The 19808-nt window shown below is 34.8% G+C and overlaps 1 protein-coding gene across 1 annotated transcript in view; it reads left to right on the top strand.

Annotated features, from left to right (window-relative positions):
* Window positions 1-19808, top strand: part of LOC145241574 (uncharacterized) — a 91596-nt gene that overhangs the window by 16522 nt on the left and 55266 nt on the right. The window contains exon 2 of the mRNA XM_080104656.1: window positions 18321-18432. Within this exon, the coding sequence (XP_079960782.1) occupies window positions 18324-18432 (109 nt within the window). The 5' untranslated portion in view covers window positions 18321-18323. The remainder of the gene's footprint in view (window positions 1-18320; window positions 18433-19808) is intronic.

Here is a 19808-nt window from a genome sequence, read left to right as displayed (position 1 = left end):
GTGGACCAGGCGCGAACGCAAACCCCACAATTTTAATGAACCAGCGTTCTGCCAGATCAAACGTACCCATTCCTGTGTCTCGATGCATCTTCTATCATTATATGTAATCAGTGTTTTTAAATATAGGAACCTATTCGTGACTAGACACACACACACACACACACACACATTCAGCTTTATATATATATATATAATAGGAGCAACATTCGAAAGTAAATAAAAGATTAATGAAAGAATTTTCGAATTCGAAAGTGCTGACGTATAAATATAGAAAATATATTTACAGAACAACAACCTAATCCAGATTTAAAAGGCTCAGTATCAGTGATAGAGCCTTATATAAGTATAAAAAGTCAAGATATTGCAGAATTGAATTTACAATATTTTATTGAAATCAAGGAATACGAAATAAAGGTTAGGGGTTACTTATTCCACAGAGGTTCAAAGATGGGTCTTCTGATCAGATATTAAATGTTAAAATCAAGGAATACGAAATAAAGGTTAGGGGTTGAGATATGAAAAACTAAATAATTAATATAAAAAACAGCAACATCGTTATGTGTCAAAAAATCGTCATAACTTTTAAATCAATATATATATATATATATATATATATATAACTACTTAATTTACATAAAATTAATATACGAAAGTATAGATTTATGCGTAAACTTTAAGTATTTACTTCAAAAGTGCTCAATACCGTAGGTAGAGCTAGTTAGTAAGTTATAAAATGTATATGGCGATTAAGCTATACTGAATATTCTGCGTTTCATCCACTCCAGGACTCTTCAGGCTTATGCGCGAATTCTGTGGTTGTTTGTCGTTTTTATATGCGCAGAGGTTAAATAGGCCTTTGTCCTATAAGTGCATGCTCATTGGCTGATAGGAAGGGCGCGGTGGATACTAGAAAGCTGATTGGCTAACTAAAATCTCAATAGAAGATGCGCATATAAAAACGACAAAGAACCACAGAATTCGCGCATAAGCCTGAAGAGTCCTAGAGTGGATGAACGCGGAATATTCAGTGTAGCTTAATCGCCATATACATTTTATAACTTACTCTATATATATATGTGTGTGTGTGTGTGTGTGTGTGTGTGCGTGTGTGTGTGTGTGTGTGTGTGTAAAAGAGATTTAGAAGGCTGTCACAATGCGAGGAATGAATTATAGTCGCTGTTGGTAAGAGGAGACGAGAACAAGTTGCGATTTACAAATCAATAAGTACATACATGCATACATACATACATACATACATACATACATATATATATATATATATATATATATATATATATATATATATTTATTCAGTTGTATGGTAAAATGTCTTACTTGTAAGTCTATGCGACGTATTCCATTATTAATTTCGGAAAAATTTTCCCTTTTCAAATGGTGTGCGTAACAGGTCGATTCAAATCATGCTGGATGAAGGACCGGAAGTTGTATATATATATATATATATATATATATATATATATATATATATATATATATATATATATATAATATGAGCATTATAGCTACACAACTTCCGGCCCTTCATCCAGCATGCTTTGAATCGACCTGTTACGCACACCATTTGAAAAGGGAAAATTTTTCCGAAATTAATAATGGAATACGTCGCATAGACTTACAGGTAAGACATTTTACCATACAACTGAATAAATATATATATATAAAAAAATATACACATATATATATATATATATACTTATTGATTTGTAAATCGCCACTTGTTCTCGTCTCCTCCTACCAACAGCGACTATAATTCATTCCTCGCATTGTGACAGCCTTCTAAATCTCTTTTACACACCTATCCCACACAATGACTCAAGCAAACTACATATCAATCCTATTTATATATATATATATATATATATATATATATATATATATATATAAATATATATATATACATGGAAAATTTATATTAAAATAAAATAAAATATACAGAAATAGAGATAATCTATAATTAAATAAAAATGAACATCATTATAGACAACATGTGCGGTCCTGAATTTTCCTCATACGGAAAACAATATGGCTCACGAGAGCCTAAAATTATTTACCATTAGCTGGTCGCCCTTATGTTAGGCTTGAAACCGACGGTACCAATGGTTTTCTGATCTTCTGTACAGTTTTTAATAAATAAATATTAAGCTCTTATATTGAATTTTTTTCTTTGTAATCGAGCACTTTGTTAAAATTATTTCCCATAAAACAGTAAATAAATAAATAAATATATATATATATATATATATATATATATATATATATATATAGTAAGTTAGCAAAATATATATGGCAATTAAGCTACACAGAATATTCCCGTTTCATCCACACTAGGATTCGTCAGGCTTATGCGAAGAGTCGTTGTAGTCTTGCGTTTTTATATACGCATATTCTATTGAATTTTTAGTTAGCCAATCAGTTTCCTAGTTTCCACCGCTCCCTTCCTAATCAGCCAATGGGTAGGGACTTACAGAACAAAGGCCCATCTATGTATTGAGCACTGTTGAAGTAAATACTTAGTTTGCACATAAAATTATACTTTCGTATATTATGTGATTAAATGAAGTAGTCATATATATATATATATAGTCATCCACATTCAGTACTGTTTCGCTGTTTCACAGCTCATCAGTGCGGCTAGACAGGCAACCGGCTCGAAACCCGACCGGCCAAATGACAGTCAAGGCTTCTCACCATTACGCTATACGGTTGCTGCTGTAGGGTAATGAATAAAAGACGTTTTGAGATCGTCCAAATGCCTTCGTTCGATTTGTTTACACAAAGAGCGTCGCTTAATACGCTAATGGCAATTTGTATATCACTTCCCGATATGCTCAACCCAAGCTGTTAAGAAGGGAAGACGGAGTTTTTTTTTTTTTAATCCATGGTAAAAAGAGGGACGGAGGGAAAACATTCAATAGAGGTTTAAAATAAATAAATAAATAAGTAAGGGGGTAGCGTCAGCCGAACGGGTTTCGCTTTTACTTTCCAAAGCTGAATCGAGGGTTTTTTTCGGTGTTTCTTGTACAAGGAAACGAATTCAAACGGGGGAACGACTAAAATCAAATCTAACTATCGGAAAGGAAAATAAATCCATCGTTAAGATAATTAAACAGTGGAGAGGAAACGCATTAGAAACTAATCACGTCCAAACTCAAAAGACAATCCCTTTGCTTACAGAGAGAAGGTCTCTTTAAACGGACGTGAATAGTCTCCAAGAACTTCAGATGAAATAACGAATAAGCTTGACTTAGAATAGAAAATGAGTCACGGCTGAAATTCATTACACATTGCGGGGTTTTAAGCAATGGTCCGTTATAGCAGAACCATACGTATTACTCAGAATGTCCGTTAGTCGGTAGATTCCATTCCGGATTTTGCTGGGTACATGTTGTTAGACGCGACCATCTAACTTAAGGTCATTCTGCCAGCGTAGTTGGCACTGCAACTACATTTAAATTGATAAATGACATTATTCATATGATGGGGGGGGGCAGAACGTCCTTTCGAGAGATTGGCAATAATTGTTTTGTGGAAAACACCATACGTACATTGGCGCAAAATAGAAATGTTCAACAGCTGAGCTAATCTGTTTGGCAAATTTTTCACTTATTGTCCCTAACCAAGGTAAATGAATATTAATCTTAGTTTGTTTGTTTTTTAGACAAATTGTTTATTTTCTTTTTTATAATGGAGTTAATCACATCAAGAGGGTACCTATTATTGGACAAGGTATTGGTCATCAACAATTTTTCTCAAATAAAAACTAAGATGGCGGCTAAATGTTCAATTTACATTCGTTTACCTTGGTTAGGGACAATAAGTGAAAAATTCGCCAAACAGATATATATAACGTGTTGGACGATTAATCGGAATTGGAATCGGGAATAGGAAAAATCGGAACTTTTGGGGATATCGAAATCGGTATCGGATTCGGAAAAATGTTTGCCCATTCTCTGATGTCGAAAAACTATTCTTTTGATTTTCTTCCACTGCTGATAATATAATGATGAAAAAATGAATATCTTTTGATTTTAAAATACCATTAAAATATATACATTAAAATTACCATTAAAAATGGAGATTGAATTAAATTAGATTAAATTACATGTGGAGAAATTAAAATACCAGTAATGTGTATCCAGGAGATAAGCGCCCGCGTGTTTGTGTGTTGTGTGGGTGCGTAAGAGAGACGGACGAAAAGGAAAGACTTACCTCGAGACCGGCTCGGCGTCACCGACCGAAAATAGATAAAGAAAGATCAAGATGGCGGCCGCCGTCTTTTGTAAAGGATGATATCTCGCAAAGTCACACGAATTCTCGCAATATGCAAATTTAGCCGGCCTACAACGACTATAAAAGCGGGTGATGGAAAAGACGTGTGAGAGCGACGATTGAGTTGGTCGGGGAATCGTGGTGATGTTGCTTCTCGTGCCGTGTGAGGATATCTTACCGTTGTTGGGTCCGGTCTGAGTAACCGTTCGCGTCCGTCTAGGCACCTTGCAAGTTGGATTCCGTGCAGAACCGGTGTTTACTGGTTATTGAATTGCTGCAACATTTATAACATCTTTTCCTGAACTTACCGTGTTAAAGAGAGAGTCAGGCGCCATCTTGAATTTTCCTTATACATCTACAGAGGGCGCAGTAATTTTTTTAAAGGACTTTCCTTACACATTTTTCTACAATCTATACATTAAAATTAAAAGCTACACATCATCTTTCATAAGTGCATCTTTACGTTCGTTTGTAGATTTAACATGTGTGTCTACGGTAATCGGAAAGAAAAGATAACTTTATAGTAAAATATTTAATGGTTTATAAAGAATCGGAATCAGTAATTCTATAGAAATCAGGAATTTAGTACGAAATTGGTAATTGTATCGGAATCGGGAAAAATATTGAAATCATTCCAACACTGATATATATATATATATATATATATATATATATATATATATATATATATATGATTTTTCAGAATGTGAGAGATTGTATATAATAAATTCCACAGCCAAACAACGTCGCAGCCCACAAGAGCCATGACAGTCAAAGAACCGGAAGTCCAAGACTTTCGCCCTCATTTGGGCTCATCAGTTAGACACATCCGAACTCAGGAATTCTTGTGTGCAGAGCGTTTGCTCGGTTGGTAGAGTGCTTGCCTTGCATGCAAGAGGCTCGGGTTTCGAATCCTAAGTTCGGATGTGTCTAACTGATGAGCCCAGATGAGGGCGAAAATCGAGTCTTCGACTTCGGGTTCTTTGACTTTCATGGCTCTTGTGGGCTGCGACGTTGTTTGGCTGTGGAATTTATTATATATATATATATATATATATATATATATATATATATATATATATATATATATATATATATATTAAATTTATTTATACAAATATTAATGGCTACATATGTGCATACATGTTTCTGTAATCACCCGCATTGGGGGAGTACGTCTTCAGGCCAAGAATCACCGTCGAAAACTGATATTTCAACCAAATACATTTTCTTATTTCGTTTGTCAAGTTAGAATGTAATCTGAGTGAGAGGACAAGTGAGGTCTTTAAAGATAATAAACATCTTCTTTTATCTTTCCCTTTCTCTTTATCCATCCCATCTTTTGGTTTTTATGGCATAAGGTACTTGGGAATTTAGTATTTTTGTCTTGCAGTCTGTAAATTAAGAACCTTTCCTATGGTCACTAAGTACTGACCGATGTCTTTCAATCTACACCCATCCATACACATACATGCGACACACACACAACACACACACACAACACACACACACACAGACACCCCCACACACACGTTAATACATACACATACATACACACGTATACACATTTATATATATAAGCACAAAATACATATATACACATATACATACATATATAAGCATAAAATACATATATACACATATACATACACACATACATATACACACATGCGCACCAGCATACAAACAATACATACACATTCAGACCATCCGCAGGCACAGACAACATCCCCATCTACTCGTGTCTCCCCATCTCTACAGACGTATACAAGACACATACACATATAGATACCAACACAGACCACCGCCCACACCCACATACACACACACGCGCAGGGACACAGAAACCCGCTCACTCACAACGCAGGAAAACACAGCAATACATGCACAAATGCAAAGACCTTTTTCAATAATAATAAGGTGCCTTTTTTTTCTTTTTTTTTTTTTTACTTCAGTAGCGTGGTAACCCCTTCATATATGAAATAGCATGCCACTCCACTCCACACGGGTGTATATATACATATATAATATACATACAAACACATTCGGACACCCATATATTCTTGTAATCTACATTGCTACAACAATCATATACGAGACAGCCTATTTTAATAGTTCAGAAATATATATGCATATACATACATATACATACATACACATATACAAATATATCCATATACATACACATACACACAGATATATACATACACACACATATATATACAAAACATACATGCATACATAAATACACTTATACATACATACTTACACAAAATACAGACATATATATATATATATATATATATATATATATATATATATATATATACCCTGCCATCAAATGATACATCTAAAATAGAAATAGACATAAACTCATTTACTACGTTTACTACTGAAGATTCTTTTTAATTACCTATGGGTATAAAAATAAACAAGAGTTGAAATGCTGGATAAAGCGGGCAGAGGGGGGAGGAAAAGAGAAAAAAGGGATGGGGAGATATAAATTATATTTATAGTTAGAATTGAAATATAAAATTTAGGAATAGAAGGAAAGAAATTAAAATGAATTAAAATGAAGAGAGGAGATTGTTTGTAACAAATTTAAAAGAATCTTTTTCCTTCTAATTTATTTTGGCTTAGATCGTCTGACAAGATCGGCAGGGTAATTTATTGTCCTGTCTATTGAAACAACTTGTAATGATTTAAGTAAAAATCCCTGAGGTTGAAAGAAGAAAAACATATTTAGCTCTACTAACGTATTGAGAACTTCCCCCCTGTTTTTTACCAAATATGCCTAATATATATATATAACATTACAGAAGGTCAGAAAAACATTGGTACCGTCAGTTTCAAGCCTAATATAAGGGGGGCAGTTAATAGTAAATAATGTTAGGCTCTCGTGAGCCATATTGTTTTTGTTATTGTACAGTAAACATATATATATATATATATATATATATATATATATATATATATATATATATATACAAATGTTATATCTTCCCTCTTTTGGAAATAGGGTACGATTATGAATATCTCCAGCATCAAATAATCCTTATACAATGGTAAATTTACTTTATGTATAAAAATTAAAAGAGGGGAGATTTAAAATATGAAAAATATTTGGAATCAAGTCTCCCTTTGCTGTTATTTCAGATCCTTTGGAATCATAGCAGCAAGTTTTGGTCTCCCCTCCATCAAGACCAGAGGTTTGGGGATATATATATATATATATATATATATATATATATATATATGTGTGTGTGTGTGTGTGTGTGTGTGTGTGTGTGTGTGTGTGTGTGTGTGTGTGTGTGCGTGTGTGTGTGTGTCTCTCTCTCTCTTTCTCTCTCTCTTTCTCTCTCCCTTTCACTCTCTCACACACGCACCAGAGAGACAGAGAGGGAAAGCTTGTTTACAGTGATACGTCGATAGTTACGGCGGTATTTATATACTGACACATTTCTTTTACAAATTGACTGACGTAAGATAAAGCTAGATGAGAAACTGTTTTATGACTGACCCTTTTGTGCCTTGCGACATTGTTGTCATAATCACCATAGCAACCTGTCGCTCATAACAAACCAAACTGGATAATCAATCAGCTGCCTTAAGTGCATGCATCATCAATCTATATAAATGTGTTCCATCAGCCGAGGGGTCGATGAGGGACAGAGGTACTCGGTACTCCACACACATTTCTACACACATTTCCACACACATATGCACACACATTTACACACACAGATACACAAACATTTGCACACACATATACACACACAGATATACACACATTTATACACACATTTACGTACACAGATACACACACATTTACACACACATTTACGCACACATTTACACATACATTTACACATACATTTACACACACAGATACACACACATTTACACACACATTTACACATATACCTGCATGACATATTTTCACATGCATATAAGGCCACTCGCCTCTCGACTTGGACACAAAAAAAAACCGAATCATCAATAAGAACGAACGATTCTAGATGGCGTCATGCGTATTATATGGATTCTTCAGAGGACTGTTCTCACCTTGGGTGTCATTTTTACAACGTTTCGGTCGACGTAACCTCCGATCTTCTTCAGGTGTATTTTGTCGAACTCGATAATTTTTCTGTTGAACTCGGTAATCTTTTTGTTAAACTCGAGAATCTGTACGGAATCTTATATCTATTCCAGTAGGGTAGCATGCTCGCATTCTGTCAGCCATGACTGTATAGAAGTCATATTAATTCGCAATTCCAAGTGTCGCCCGCATTAAGGATTGAACCTTCAACCTCCAGAAGTGTGTAGCTTTTACAACTGAATTTTACTAAGTATTATAACCACTACGCCATGAGTCATTGCGCACAATTCTAGAATTAATTTTAAAAGCCTTAATCTTATTTTTTCTGAATGCACGGTTTTATTACTAATCATTATATATTGCTATAAATCACTATATACTACATATAAAATAGACAGTAGGTTCTTTGATATGACAGGGGCGTGTTCGAAATGAATGTTTCTGTTTAGAGCACAATTGAATCATGATACTTGACTTTTGCATTTTAAACTTTAATTGAAGCCGTCATATATAAAAATAATTTTATAAAATCAACAATAGGTTCTCTACAGTGCAATATAGTCTACAATGTATTGTGGACTAAGTCACTGCGGGAAGGCATGTGAAGATTCCTCCCAGTGCGCCACAATGGGTCCCTCACTGGAGCAGGCAATTAATCGATTTGATTGAAAAATATGCGATTTAATCTATTTCTATGACAATAAAAATATGGAAGTGTGAAAAATCCGTTAATCATCATTTAATCCCGAGCAACCTCAGGTCCTCTTGCAAATATATATATACTAGCAAGCTGGCCGGCGTTACCCGGTTGTAAAATACGCATAAATATTATATTTTAATTTATGAATGTTTCTTATTTATTATTATGGGCTGGCAAGGAGCTTTCACACAGGTTATCAAAGATTTCACTGAATACAGCCTGTGGTGTTCCCTGGAAGCTGAGTGACAACAAGTCTCCCCAGATTTTCCAGTACTCTCCACTTCTTTTGATACCATTTGCAAATAAATTTGCATTATCACAACAGCTGCTTGCCATTGATTTCTCGTTGGAAGTGGCCATTGGTCTTTACTGAAATTTGAGTGGCAATAAGCCTCCCCAAGGTCCCAGTTCTCTTCGCACTTATATAGTGGAGGTCTGGTCAGTGCTCACTCCTCGGCCTTTCCTTCCTCTTTGACTACTTGGCTATTTAATTTCACTCTTTTTTTTTTTTTAGAGAGAGAGGAGGACAGTGAAGTGGTGATGGGGGCATTAGGGTGAGTTAGAGAACGTATAGGAATGCAGCTTCAATATTCTTGGTTTATTATTATTATTATTATTATTATTATTATTATTATTATTATTATCATCATCATCGTCATCAGCATCGTCATTATTATTATTATTATTATTATTATCATCATCAGCATCGTCATTATTATTATTATTATTATTATTATCATCATCGTCATCTGCATCGTCATTATTATTATTATTATTATTATTATTATTATTATTATCATCATCATCATCGTCATCAGCATCGTCATTATTATTATTATTATTATATTATTATTATTATTATCATCATCATCATCATCATCATCATCATCATCGTCATCAGCATCGTAATTATTATTATTATTATTATTATTATTATTATTATCATCATCATCATCGTCATCAGCATCGTCATTATTATTATTATTATTATTATTATTATTATTATTATTATTATTATTATTATTATTATTATATAGCCGATTCTCTATTTATTCTTATCCGATATATAGTAATTACTAGCTGGCAGTCCGGTGTTGCCGGGTCGTACAATACGATATTTATGCAGATTTCGTAAGTGTTATCATAGAATCAATCCTCTATAGATTATTATATATTATAGCGAATAATTTACCCGGAACCAAATAAAATACAAATAATAATGATAATGTCGTTTATCGAATTCTATGTTCGTTTACAATATCACGTCAGCTGTAATTTGGATTGGCGATTGAATACCCTGGAAAAGTCATTCCTGATTCATGATTAGTTTTAAAATATGCAAACGAAGAAATGATTTGCGTCGATTTTAAATTGTCCCTCTTCTTTTAACGTAAATTGAACTCATTAATAATAAAATAAAAAAAAAATAAATTAAATTGTGACGTACACCCAGGCTAGAACCGGGGCCAATTCGAACTGTAGTCGAATGCTCTACCACTGATCTATAATTCTAGATTACAATAAATCTGCTTTTTAAGAAGAAATGATTTATATATTATTGAATTGGATTTCACTATTGAGATAAGTAATATTTATTAATTTATTTATTGTGGACTATTATCCTCATCTTTTTAGTCGTTGTTTCAAGCCGACCAGATGATTACTTGGCCAAAACGTAGTAAGGCGACAACAACTATGGAAGGCAGTAATTGATGAGAATGCTGTTAGGAGATGCGGAGTTCCTATCCCGTCGTTCTTACCACCTGATGAAGGCTAGAGGAATAGTTGGCCGAAACGTAGTGAAATAACAACTAAAAAAAGATGGGGATAAAAGTCCGCAATAAGATAAATTAATAAGAAATGATTTGCTGAAATTTTATCTCTCTTTGCCGGTGCAACGTAAAATATTCCCTTGCAAAAATTATATTTTTAATCTATAAGAGAGAAAGCTATTTTTAAGATCGAATTTTTTCGATTTTCGATACTTATCGGATGAATTTCTGTACAAAACATATCTAAGAACACTGTCAGGCATATAAATTCGTTTTGTATGAAATTTGCAAAAGATGGGCTCAGCCGTTTCGGAACCTATGAGGAAGAAACTAACACACACAATGTGACATATATAATAGTGGATTTTAGAAGTTATTAAAAAAATGTGTTTTTGGTATCATCCGCTAGGATAGAAACCAAAACTTTTAGCGCTTTAACCTGGTTCATTATTTATTCCTCCAACATTGTTATTGTCTGAGATACCAACAGAGGGATACAAAAGTTTAAAAATTAAGAGAGTTTGAGCTATGAATGTTTAATTTTGCGCATGTGCAAAATTAACAGACACTGTAATGTTTTATTCAAACGCAAGCATGACAGACCACAACAAACCGAATTGCTATTTTAAGCATAAGCATGGTAGACTAAAAATGTCATTTCAAACAAACGCATGTCAAGACCAACTGTTTTTTTTTTTTTTTAATTTTTAATCTTAATAGCAATTTTGGAGATTTGAAGGAGTTTGGACGAATTTAACGTGGCTGTTACGCTAAAACCGTGTTTGTTTCAGTTTAAACCTTTCTTAGACCCCCACGCCGTCCAGCACCGTCGAAAAGGAACAAGCAAACAAAAATAAATCCGGGTCGGCATTTTTTTTTTCTTTTTTAACAATAGTATTTATTACCGTTATTCTCCTGTCACGACATCATTTACAAAGACTCTCGATGTCACGTGTCCATCATAACTGGCAGGTGTTTCTCTTTCTTGCGACCGCACGCTGGTCACAGCTAGCCCATTCTCGCCTTCACTTTACACGTCTGTCTCCTTAGGCGCTGACTTTGTTTCTCTCTCGACTACATGGTCTCCTTTTTTTCATTTACTCTTCGCGCCAGCTCGCGTATACTTCCTAATTCACATACGCGTTTAAATGCTGCCCCTGCTGCTATCCATCCCTCGGATGCTGATGATATTTTCCCGCCTGCTCACACGCGCTCTGTTACGCGAAGAACTCTCAGGTAGCGTGTTATTAGTCATAGCAATCAGTTAGCTTTTAACCCTTTTTAAAAAAGTTTAATTTGATTTTATATTATTATTATTATTATTATTATTATTATTATTATTATTATTATTATTATTATTACTATTATTCAAATTTTGATTTTTCCCTTGTGACGTAACAGCAAGAAAAAAATGGGCGTACATGTTCAGAGAAGCAGGGATCAGAGACGTGTTCAAGACGTGTTTGAAACGTAGAGGTGTTTAAGATGTAGAGGTGTTCGAAATATGTTTGCGACGTAAAGATGTTCGATACGTATTCGAGACGTACAAGGGTTCGTGACGTATTCGAGATGTGTTCGAGACGTAGAAGTGTTTCAGACGTGTTCAAGACGTGGAGGTTTTCAAGACGTAAAGGTTTTCAAGATGTAGAGGTGTTTGACACGTGTTCGAGACGTAGAGGTGTTCGAGATGTGTTCAAGATGCATAGATATTCGAGACGTGTTCGAAACGTAAAGGTATTCGCGACGTTTTCCAGACACGAAAGGACAGAAATGACGTGTTACACACGTGGCCTGAGGGCGACAGGGCGAGACGTGTCTTAAAGATGGCTGGACAAAGACAGAGTACTACCTGTTCGATACGGCAGTCTTGTTAAGTACATTGGAGTACGAGAAGACTTTTGAACCAGACAGAAGGCAATCTTCGGGAAGTACCTGTAAATAAATGTCTGATGTTTCAACTGAAAAAAACGTGAGTCGTATTCTTTCCTTGCCTTTGTTTTTTTTTCTTTTTTTTTGCAACTGTCTACGTACAACGTGTGGGTCCCGAGTGTTGATGTGTCATCACTACATTACACTGCGCACAAAATTAGTGAACGAGAAATGATTTATCTTATTTTTAATTAGTTTATTATACAGAAAAATTTGTGGAAATAATAAAACTTTCAAAATAGTTTTTATATTCATAAAATACTGGAAGCCTTTCTCCCAGTAATTTATGCATAGCTGATTAGCAAAACTAATTTATGTAGATTCCAAATAATGACCCATAACTATAAGGTTGTTACAGGAAGCGGAAATTAGATTTTTTGTCTTTTTTTTTTTTCCTACCACTACAACTGAGTTTGTTGTGATTGACGAGCACAGTAAATTGCAAATTATGTTTGGGTAAAGCTTGTTTGATTTCCTTTTCCGAAATATATTAGTAGCCTGGCAAAACAATAGAGGAGACAACAGAAGCAGCAAAACTGAAGCTGGCCTGCACGACACTATATATAATGTAGGAAATTTTAGTGGTTAAAAAAATAATTTATCTTTTTTTACTAATTGTCATAAAATTTTAACCATAGAATAGTATTACAATCTTCAAAAAGCCTGCAAATTTTGATGTAGTTTCATCCCATAGAACCAAAGATATAAGCATTTCCATATTCAATTTGGCTACGAGTATATATATATATATGTATATATATATATATATATATATATATATATATATATATATATATATAATACTATTTGGCAATTTTATTGGTTCCAAGTCTCAGCAGCAACTATTGATCAGAATTTAACAAATAAAGACTCGTTGGAAAGGTCATAACCTGAATTGTGTAGTGGGCTATGTGACATTTGCCATAAGGGTCGCACATTAAGAGGATTATCCATCACCTAGAGCCTATTTTTGGCACTTTTTTTACCACCATAAAATGTTTCAATCGGAGTCATTTTTTTCCTAGTTTTGTATGTGAATTACAAAATATCTGATATTTCTCCAAAATCTCTGGTCTTGATAATGGGGAGACTAAAACTTGCTCCTAAAGTTTATAATGATCTAAAATAACAGCAAAGGCAGATTTGATTCGAAATATTTCTCATATGTTATATCTCCCCTTTTGGATTTTCATACATAAAGTAAATTTCAGTGTTTAAAAATTATTTAATACTGGAGATATTCATAATCGTATACTGTTACCAAAAGAGAGACAGACAGACAGAGAGGGATAGGGAGAAAGAGAGAGAAAGAGAGAGAGAGAGAGAGATGAATAGATAAATAGAATAAGTAAAGAAGATAAAGCGTAAAGTTTTTTTTGTTTTTTTTACACAGTGATCACCACTTATCAAGGCCCGGAAGCCACTCAGGGATAAGGGTTATTGCAAGTACATTACGTTAGTGAGGAGATTTTATGAAGTGTTTAATTAGGGGGGCGGTTCATTAGGAATTTGTTAACATTAGACTTGAAGACATCCAAGTTGTAGTCCGGAGGGAAGCAGGCAGACGGAACAGAGTTCCACAGGCGTGCAGTTCTAAGAAAGAGGCTTTGCTCATGAAATCCGCGTTTTGATTTAGGCACAGATATAGAGTGGGGAAAATTTTTCACAGTGGATTCAGCTAGACGGGTGTTTTTCGTGAAAGATTGGCGAGGGGGGACCAGGGATTGGAGTTCAGACGAGCACCTGCCATGAAAATAACGATAAGTTACATTATCAAATCAATAAGAGCTTCAGAGAGAGGAATAAGGGTGAAATCATGGCATTTTGAATCTAAATGCTTATCGTCAGAATATACAGGGTGAACAGAAAGTCCTTGGACCATTTTTAGTTTTAAAATTAAATATTGTTAAAATCACTTTTTTCTCTTTTCGAATAACGTAAGTATTTAGTCTAACTATTGATCTAATTATTTCCAACAAAAATATTAAAATAATTTTGTTTAAACTTTCAGAAAAATGAGCAAACGAGAGGCCATAATTCAACTTCATTGCGCGGGAAGGACAAACTCAGAGATTATTAAGCTCTTGAAAGTGGCTAAATCCACCGTGTACCATGTTGTGAACAGATTTAAGGAACTTGGTACATCTGATGACCGTCCTAGGAGTGGAAGACCTCGCACTGCTCGAACAAAGAAGGTGATTAAAGCTGTCCGAGAGAGGGTAAGGAGGAACCCGAAGAGATCTGCAAGACAAATGGCTAAAGACATGAATGTGAGCGTGACCTCGATGAGAACCATCGTAAAAAACGATCTCCAGTTGTCCCCCTACAAGATGAGAAAGAGACAGGACCTCACACCTGCCCAAAAGCACAAGAGACTTGAAAGAGCAAAGCTTCTTCTTGGAGAACTGAAGGCTGGCACGGCAGACCGAGAGATCGTTTTTTCTGATGAAAAACTCTTCACAATTGAAGCGACTGTTAACAATCAGAACGACAGAGTTTACGCAAAATCTTCAGCAGACATTGATGACTCCGTGAGAATAGTTTTCCGCCGACAAAAGCCGTCTTCCCTCATGGTGTGGGCTGCAGTCTCCAAATCTTGGAAGTCGCCTCTGATTTTCTTGGAGCAGGGAGTTAACATCAACACAGATCGCTACATTAACGATATTTTGGTTCCAGCATTTGAAGAGATGAAGAAACACTTCAAAGATCAGCCTTTCACCTTCCAACAAGATGGAGCACCATCCCACACCTCCAGAAAAACTCAGGACTGGTGCCAACGTCATTTTCCAAGATTCTGGAGTAAGGAGATGTGGCCTCCTGCATCGCTTGATTTGAATCCCATGGATTTTTCTGTGTGGTCTTTGTTGGAGGCAAAGGTCTTTTCTGTTGCTCATCCAAGTGTTGATGCTTTGAAGACATCTCTTCTGAGTGAATGGGCTAAAATACCTCAGGAAAAGCTGCGTGTCTCGGTTGGTAAATTCAGACAGAGAATTGCACGTCTAATCGAAAGGAAGGGACATCACATTGAAAATAAATAATTTGAATTTATTCTTGGTTTCCTAACTTATAATTTTCATTCATGTGTAATTTATATTTTTGTAATTTTCTATTAATAAACCACTTTTGAATTGGTCCAAGGACTTTCTGTTCACCCTGTATATATATATATATATATAATGTATATTTATCTATGTGTATGCTACTATATGTATGTATATGTATATATAAATGCATGTATATATATATGTATGTATATATGTATATATATATGTATGTATATATATGTATTTATGTATATGTGTGTGTATATATATATATATATATATATATATATATATGCATGTATATATGGACGTGTATGTATGTGTATCTGTCTGTGACTTCGTTTTCTACAGACTCGAAAACGGCTCGGCTGATTTTTATGAAATTTCACATGAAGGTAATCATATGTCTGGCAGTGTTCTAAGGTTTTGTATCGGAAGTTCTTCGATCAGTATCGATAATCGATAATCGAAATAATCCAATGAAAGAAGGAACAGGCGATTTTAATCGAAGTTAACACATTGCAAGGTCATTTTAGAAGTTTTGTTACCACACAAGCCGGAAGGCCCGACACATAAAATTAGCAATAGGTTCTTTGATATGACAGGGGCGCGTTCGAAATGAATGTTTCTGTTTAGAGCACAATCGCACCATAATACTTGAATTTTTCATTTCCAATATAAATCCAATTATTATCATCGCACAAGCAGTACGGCCAGATATATAAAATCAACGGTAGTTTCTTTGATATGACAGGGCTGCGTTAGAAATCAATGTTTCTGTTTAGAGCATAATTGAACGATGATGCTTAACTTTTGCATTTTAAAAGTTAATTCGAGTTATTATATATAAAATATTTTTTAAAACAACTGTAGTTTCTTTACAGCGCAATGTAGACTATAATGTATTGTGATCTAGGTCATTGCGGGGAGGCATGTGTAGCTTTCTTTCGGTGCACCGCGATGGGACCCCAGCTAGAGAAGGCAATCAATCGATTTGATTGAAAAATGGGCTATTTCAATGATTTCGATAAACGATAAAATATAGGAGTGTGAAACATACATTAATCATCATTCAATCTCGAGCAATGTCTTGTCTTCCTGCTAGTATATATATATATATATATATATATATATATATATATATATATATATATATATATGTGTGTGTGATTTTTCAGAATGTGAGAGATTATATATAATAAATTCCACAGCCAAATAACGTCTCAGCCCACAAGAGCCATGACAGTCAACGAACCGGAAGTCCAAGACTCGAGTTTCGCTGGCTGTAGAATTTATGGTTTTATGGTTTTATTTTTCAACGCCGGGGATTTTTACTTAAATTATTACAAATAAAAATCCTGTCCATTTCCTCAGACAAGCCAAGCAAAAAAAAAACAAATTCGAAGGAAAAGATTCTTTCAAAATTACGTATGGATATCAAAAACAAGAGTCGAAGTGCTGGACAGAGACGGGGAGGGAGGAGTAAGAAGAGAAAAAAGAAGAGGAAAAGGGGTGGGGAAGGTATAGATAATATTTATAATTACGATTGAGATTAAAGATTGAGAATAGAAGAAAAGAAATAAAAAGAGTGAAATGGATTACAAAATGTTAACAATGTATAAAATAAAATAAAGTAAAAATATATACAAAAAATCTAAAAATAATAAATAATAAAGTAAAATAAAATAGAATAAAAAATCTATGACAACGCAAAAAGGAAAGGAAAAGAGAAATATATCTGAATTAGAAAGAGAAAAAAGAAGAGCTCGGCGAATACTCGGCGGATGTCAGCGATCAGGCTGGCTTTTGTATAGTGGGAGATCGTATGACAAAACGAAGTCGTCCAGCGGGTTCAGGTTCAGGGGGGAAGGGGGCGGTAAGAGAAAGGTATAAAGTTTTAGCAAGCCAAGTCTGGGTCTCTTTTAACTTGTGGGCCGACGCCGATTCCTGCTGCAACAGCCAGAGTATGCCAACGGCCACCTGACTGCACCCGGAGATCATCACACTCTTCAGTACATCCAGGTACATTTTCTTGTTTACTTTCATGCCGAATTCGAAGATGTGAGGTGGCATGATGTGGCCATCGTTTGAAACCGCACCAAATATCATAATAGTGGTCGGTAACTTTGTTTTCATCACCCTGGGTACGCCTCTGTTATTCATTTTGAGGGAGTTGGTAATGATCCTGTTGTCGGTAGGGGACATGATCTCGCTCGTTTAACATTGTATCAGTTTCAGACATAATAAAAGGCTCCGATCATTCCTGGGATTTGTATGCAACTGGCCAACTTTTATTTTGTTTTGTTTTGTTGTTTGTTTACCATTTTGGTGATTTTCAATTTCTCAGATGTCAATTATGCTGCAGGATTGCGCAATATCTTAAGAGCTCTAGGGTATCAGTACGAGAATAAAAATACGAAGAAATAAACTGTTATCGATATCATTTAACTTATAATAACACTATATACTTTTTTTTTTCTCCATAGGTGATGACTCGTGAATATCGAGTTGCTATGAAATCTCGCGAGAATATAACGTCACTTGTATTCTCGGTTGCTCTCGTTTTATGCGTGATTTCATCATCTTTTGCTCAAACTGGTAGGTTTTTGTTTTTTTTATTATTTCTTTTACAGGGAAATCACCATATATCAAGGCTTTAATGCCATTCAAGGATAAGAGTTAATGAATGTAAGGTGGTAGTGTCGTAATCGTTAATGGCGTAGATTGGGTAGAATTTTGATTATTTAAGGAGACGGATCAACAAGAACTTGTTTACATTGAACTTGAAGGATACTATATTGTAGTTGTCCGGGAAGCAGGCCATGGAACAGTGTTCCACAAGTATGTTTTATAGAAAGGAGCTTTTTCATGGAAGCTGCGTTTAGACTTTGACACCGATAGTGTGGGGGAATTGTTGATAGTGGCTGTAGCTAGTCAGGTGTTTTTATGTGAAAATTTGACAAGGAGAGGGCTATAGATTGGAGCTCAGGTGAGCACTTGCCATGAAAATAACGACAGAGCAGAGACAGGCTCGCGACATCTCTTCTGTGGGAAAGAGGTTGCAGAAAAGAGAAAAGGGTATCACTTATTAAGTTTTAAAACCGGTTTTTGACTATATCAAGACCTTGGACTAAATGGCTTCTTTTTTTTCTTTTTTTTTTTGTTTCGTTCGAACAGATACAGTCAATGGAATTGGCATGATACTGTGGTGTCATTAAAACGTCACGCCTTTCTAATCGTAAACAGAAAACATATTTTCAAATTTAAAGTTAGTTGTATTTTCCGTGATAGGGCGTTGATTGAATTTTAAAATAAAATACGTATGAAATACGTTTGAAAGCCAAATTATGACGCAATATTATGAAAATAAACAAACATTTATTTGTTTAAAATTTATTTTTCGACACTATACATCATCTTCAGAATCTTATACATTTTTTTTTCTTTTTTTCTCGCTATGGTATTAAATTGCAGAAAAAAACAGTTACTAAAAGTCCACGTGTGTGCGGTGTTATTTGGAAATGACGGAAGGGCATCAACAAAAACAAAAAATGTCCAAGATTCCGAAGATGGCGTATAGCGGCGAAATATTAACTTTCAACAAATAAATATTTGTTTATTTTGTTTATTTTGTTTTTACAAAGGAGTCATCACTTATCACTAATAAGGGTTATGGAGTGTACCGCAGTCAATGGTACAATATCGTAGTAACTGTTAGTAATGGAAATTCGGTAAATTTGTTAACTTAAGGAAACGGTTCATCAAGAATTTGTTTACGTTGTATTTGAAGACTACCAAATTGTAGTTGGAAAACAGGAAAACGAAAAAGAGTTCCACAGGCGTGCAGTTCTAAGAATGAAGCGTTGTTCATGGAATCTACGTCTAAACGCACAAATAAAGAGTGGGGGGACACGCACAGATAAAGAGTGGGGGGGGACAACGCACAGATAAAGAGTGGGGGGACAACGCACAGA

The sequence above is a fragment of the Euprymna scolopes genome, chromosome 20, assembly GCF_053919585.1.
Source record: "Euprymna scolopes isolate OS-2025 chromosome 20, ASM5391958v1, whole genome shotgun sequence".
NCBI lineage: Eukaryota > Metazoa > Mollusca > Cephalopoda > Sepiida > Sepiolidae > Euprymna > Euprymna scolopes.
Note: the sequence above shows the minus strand (reverse complement) of the source record. Positions and strands in the feature narration are given on the sequence as shown.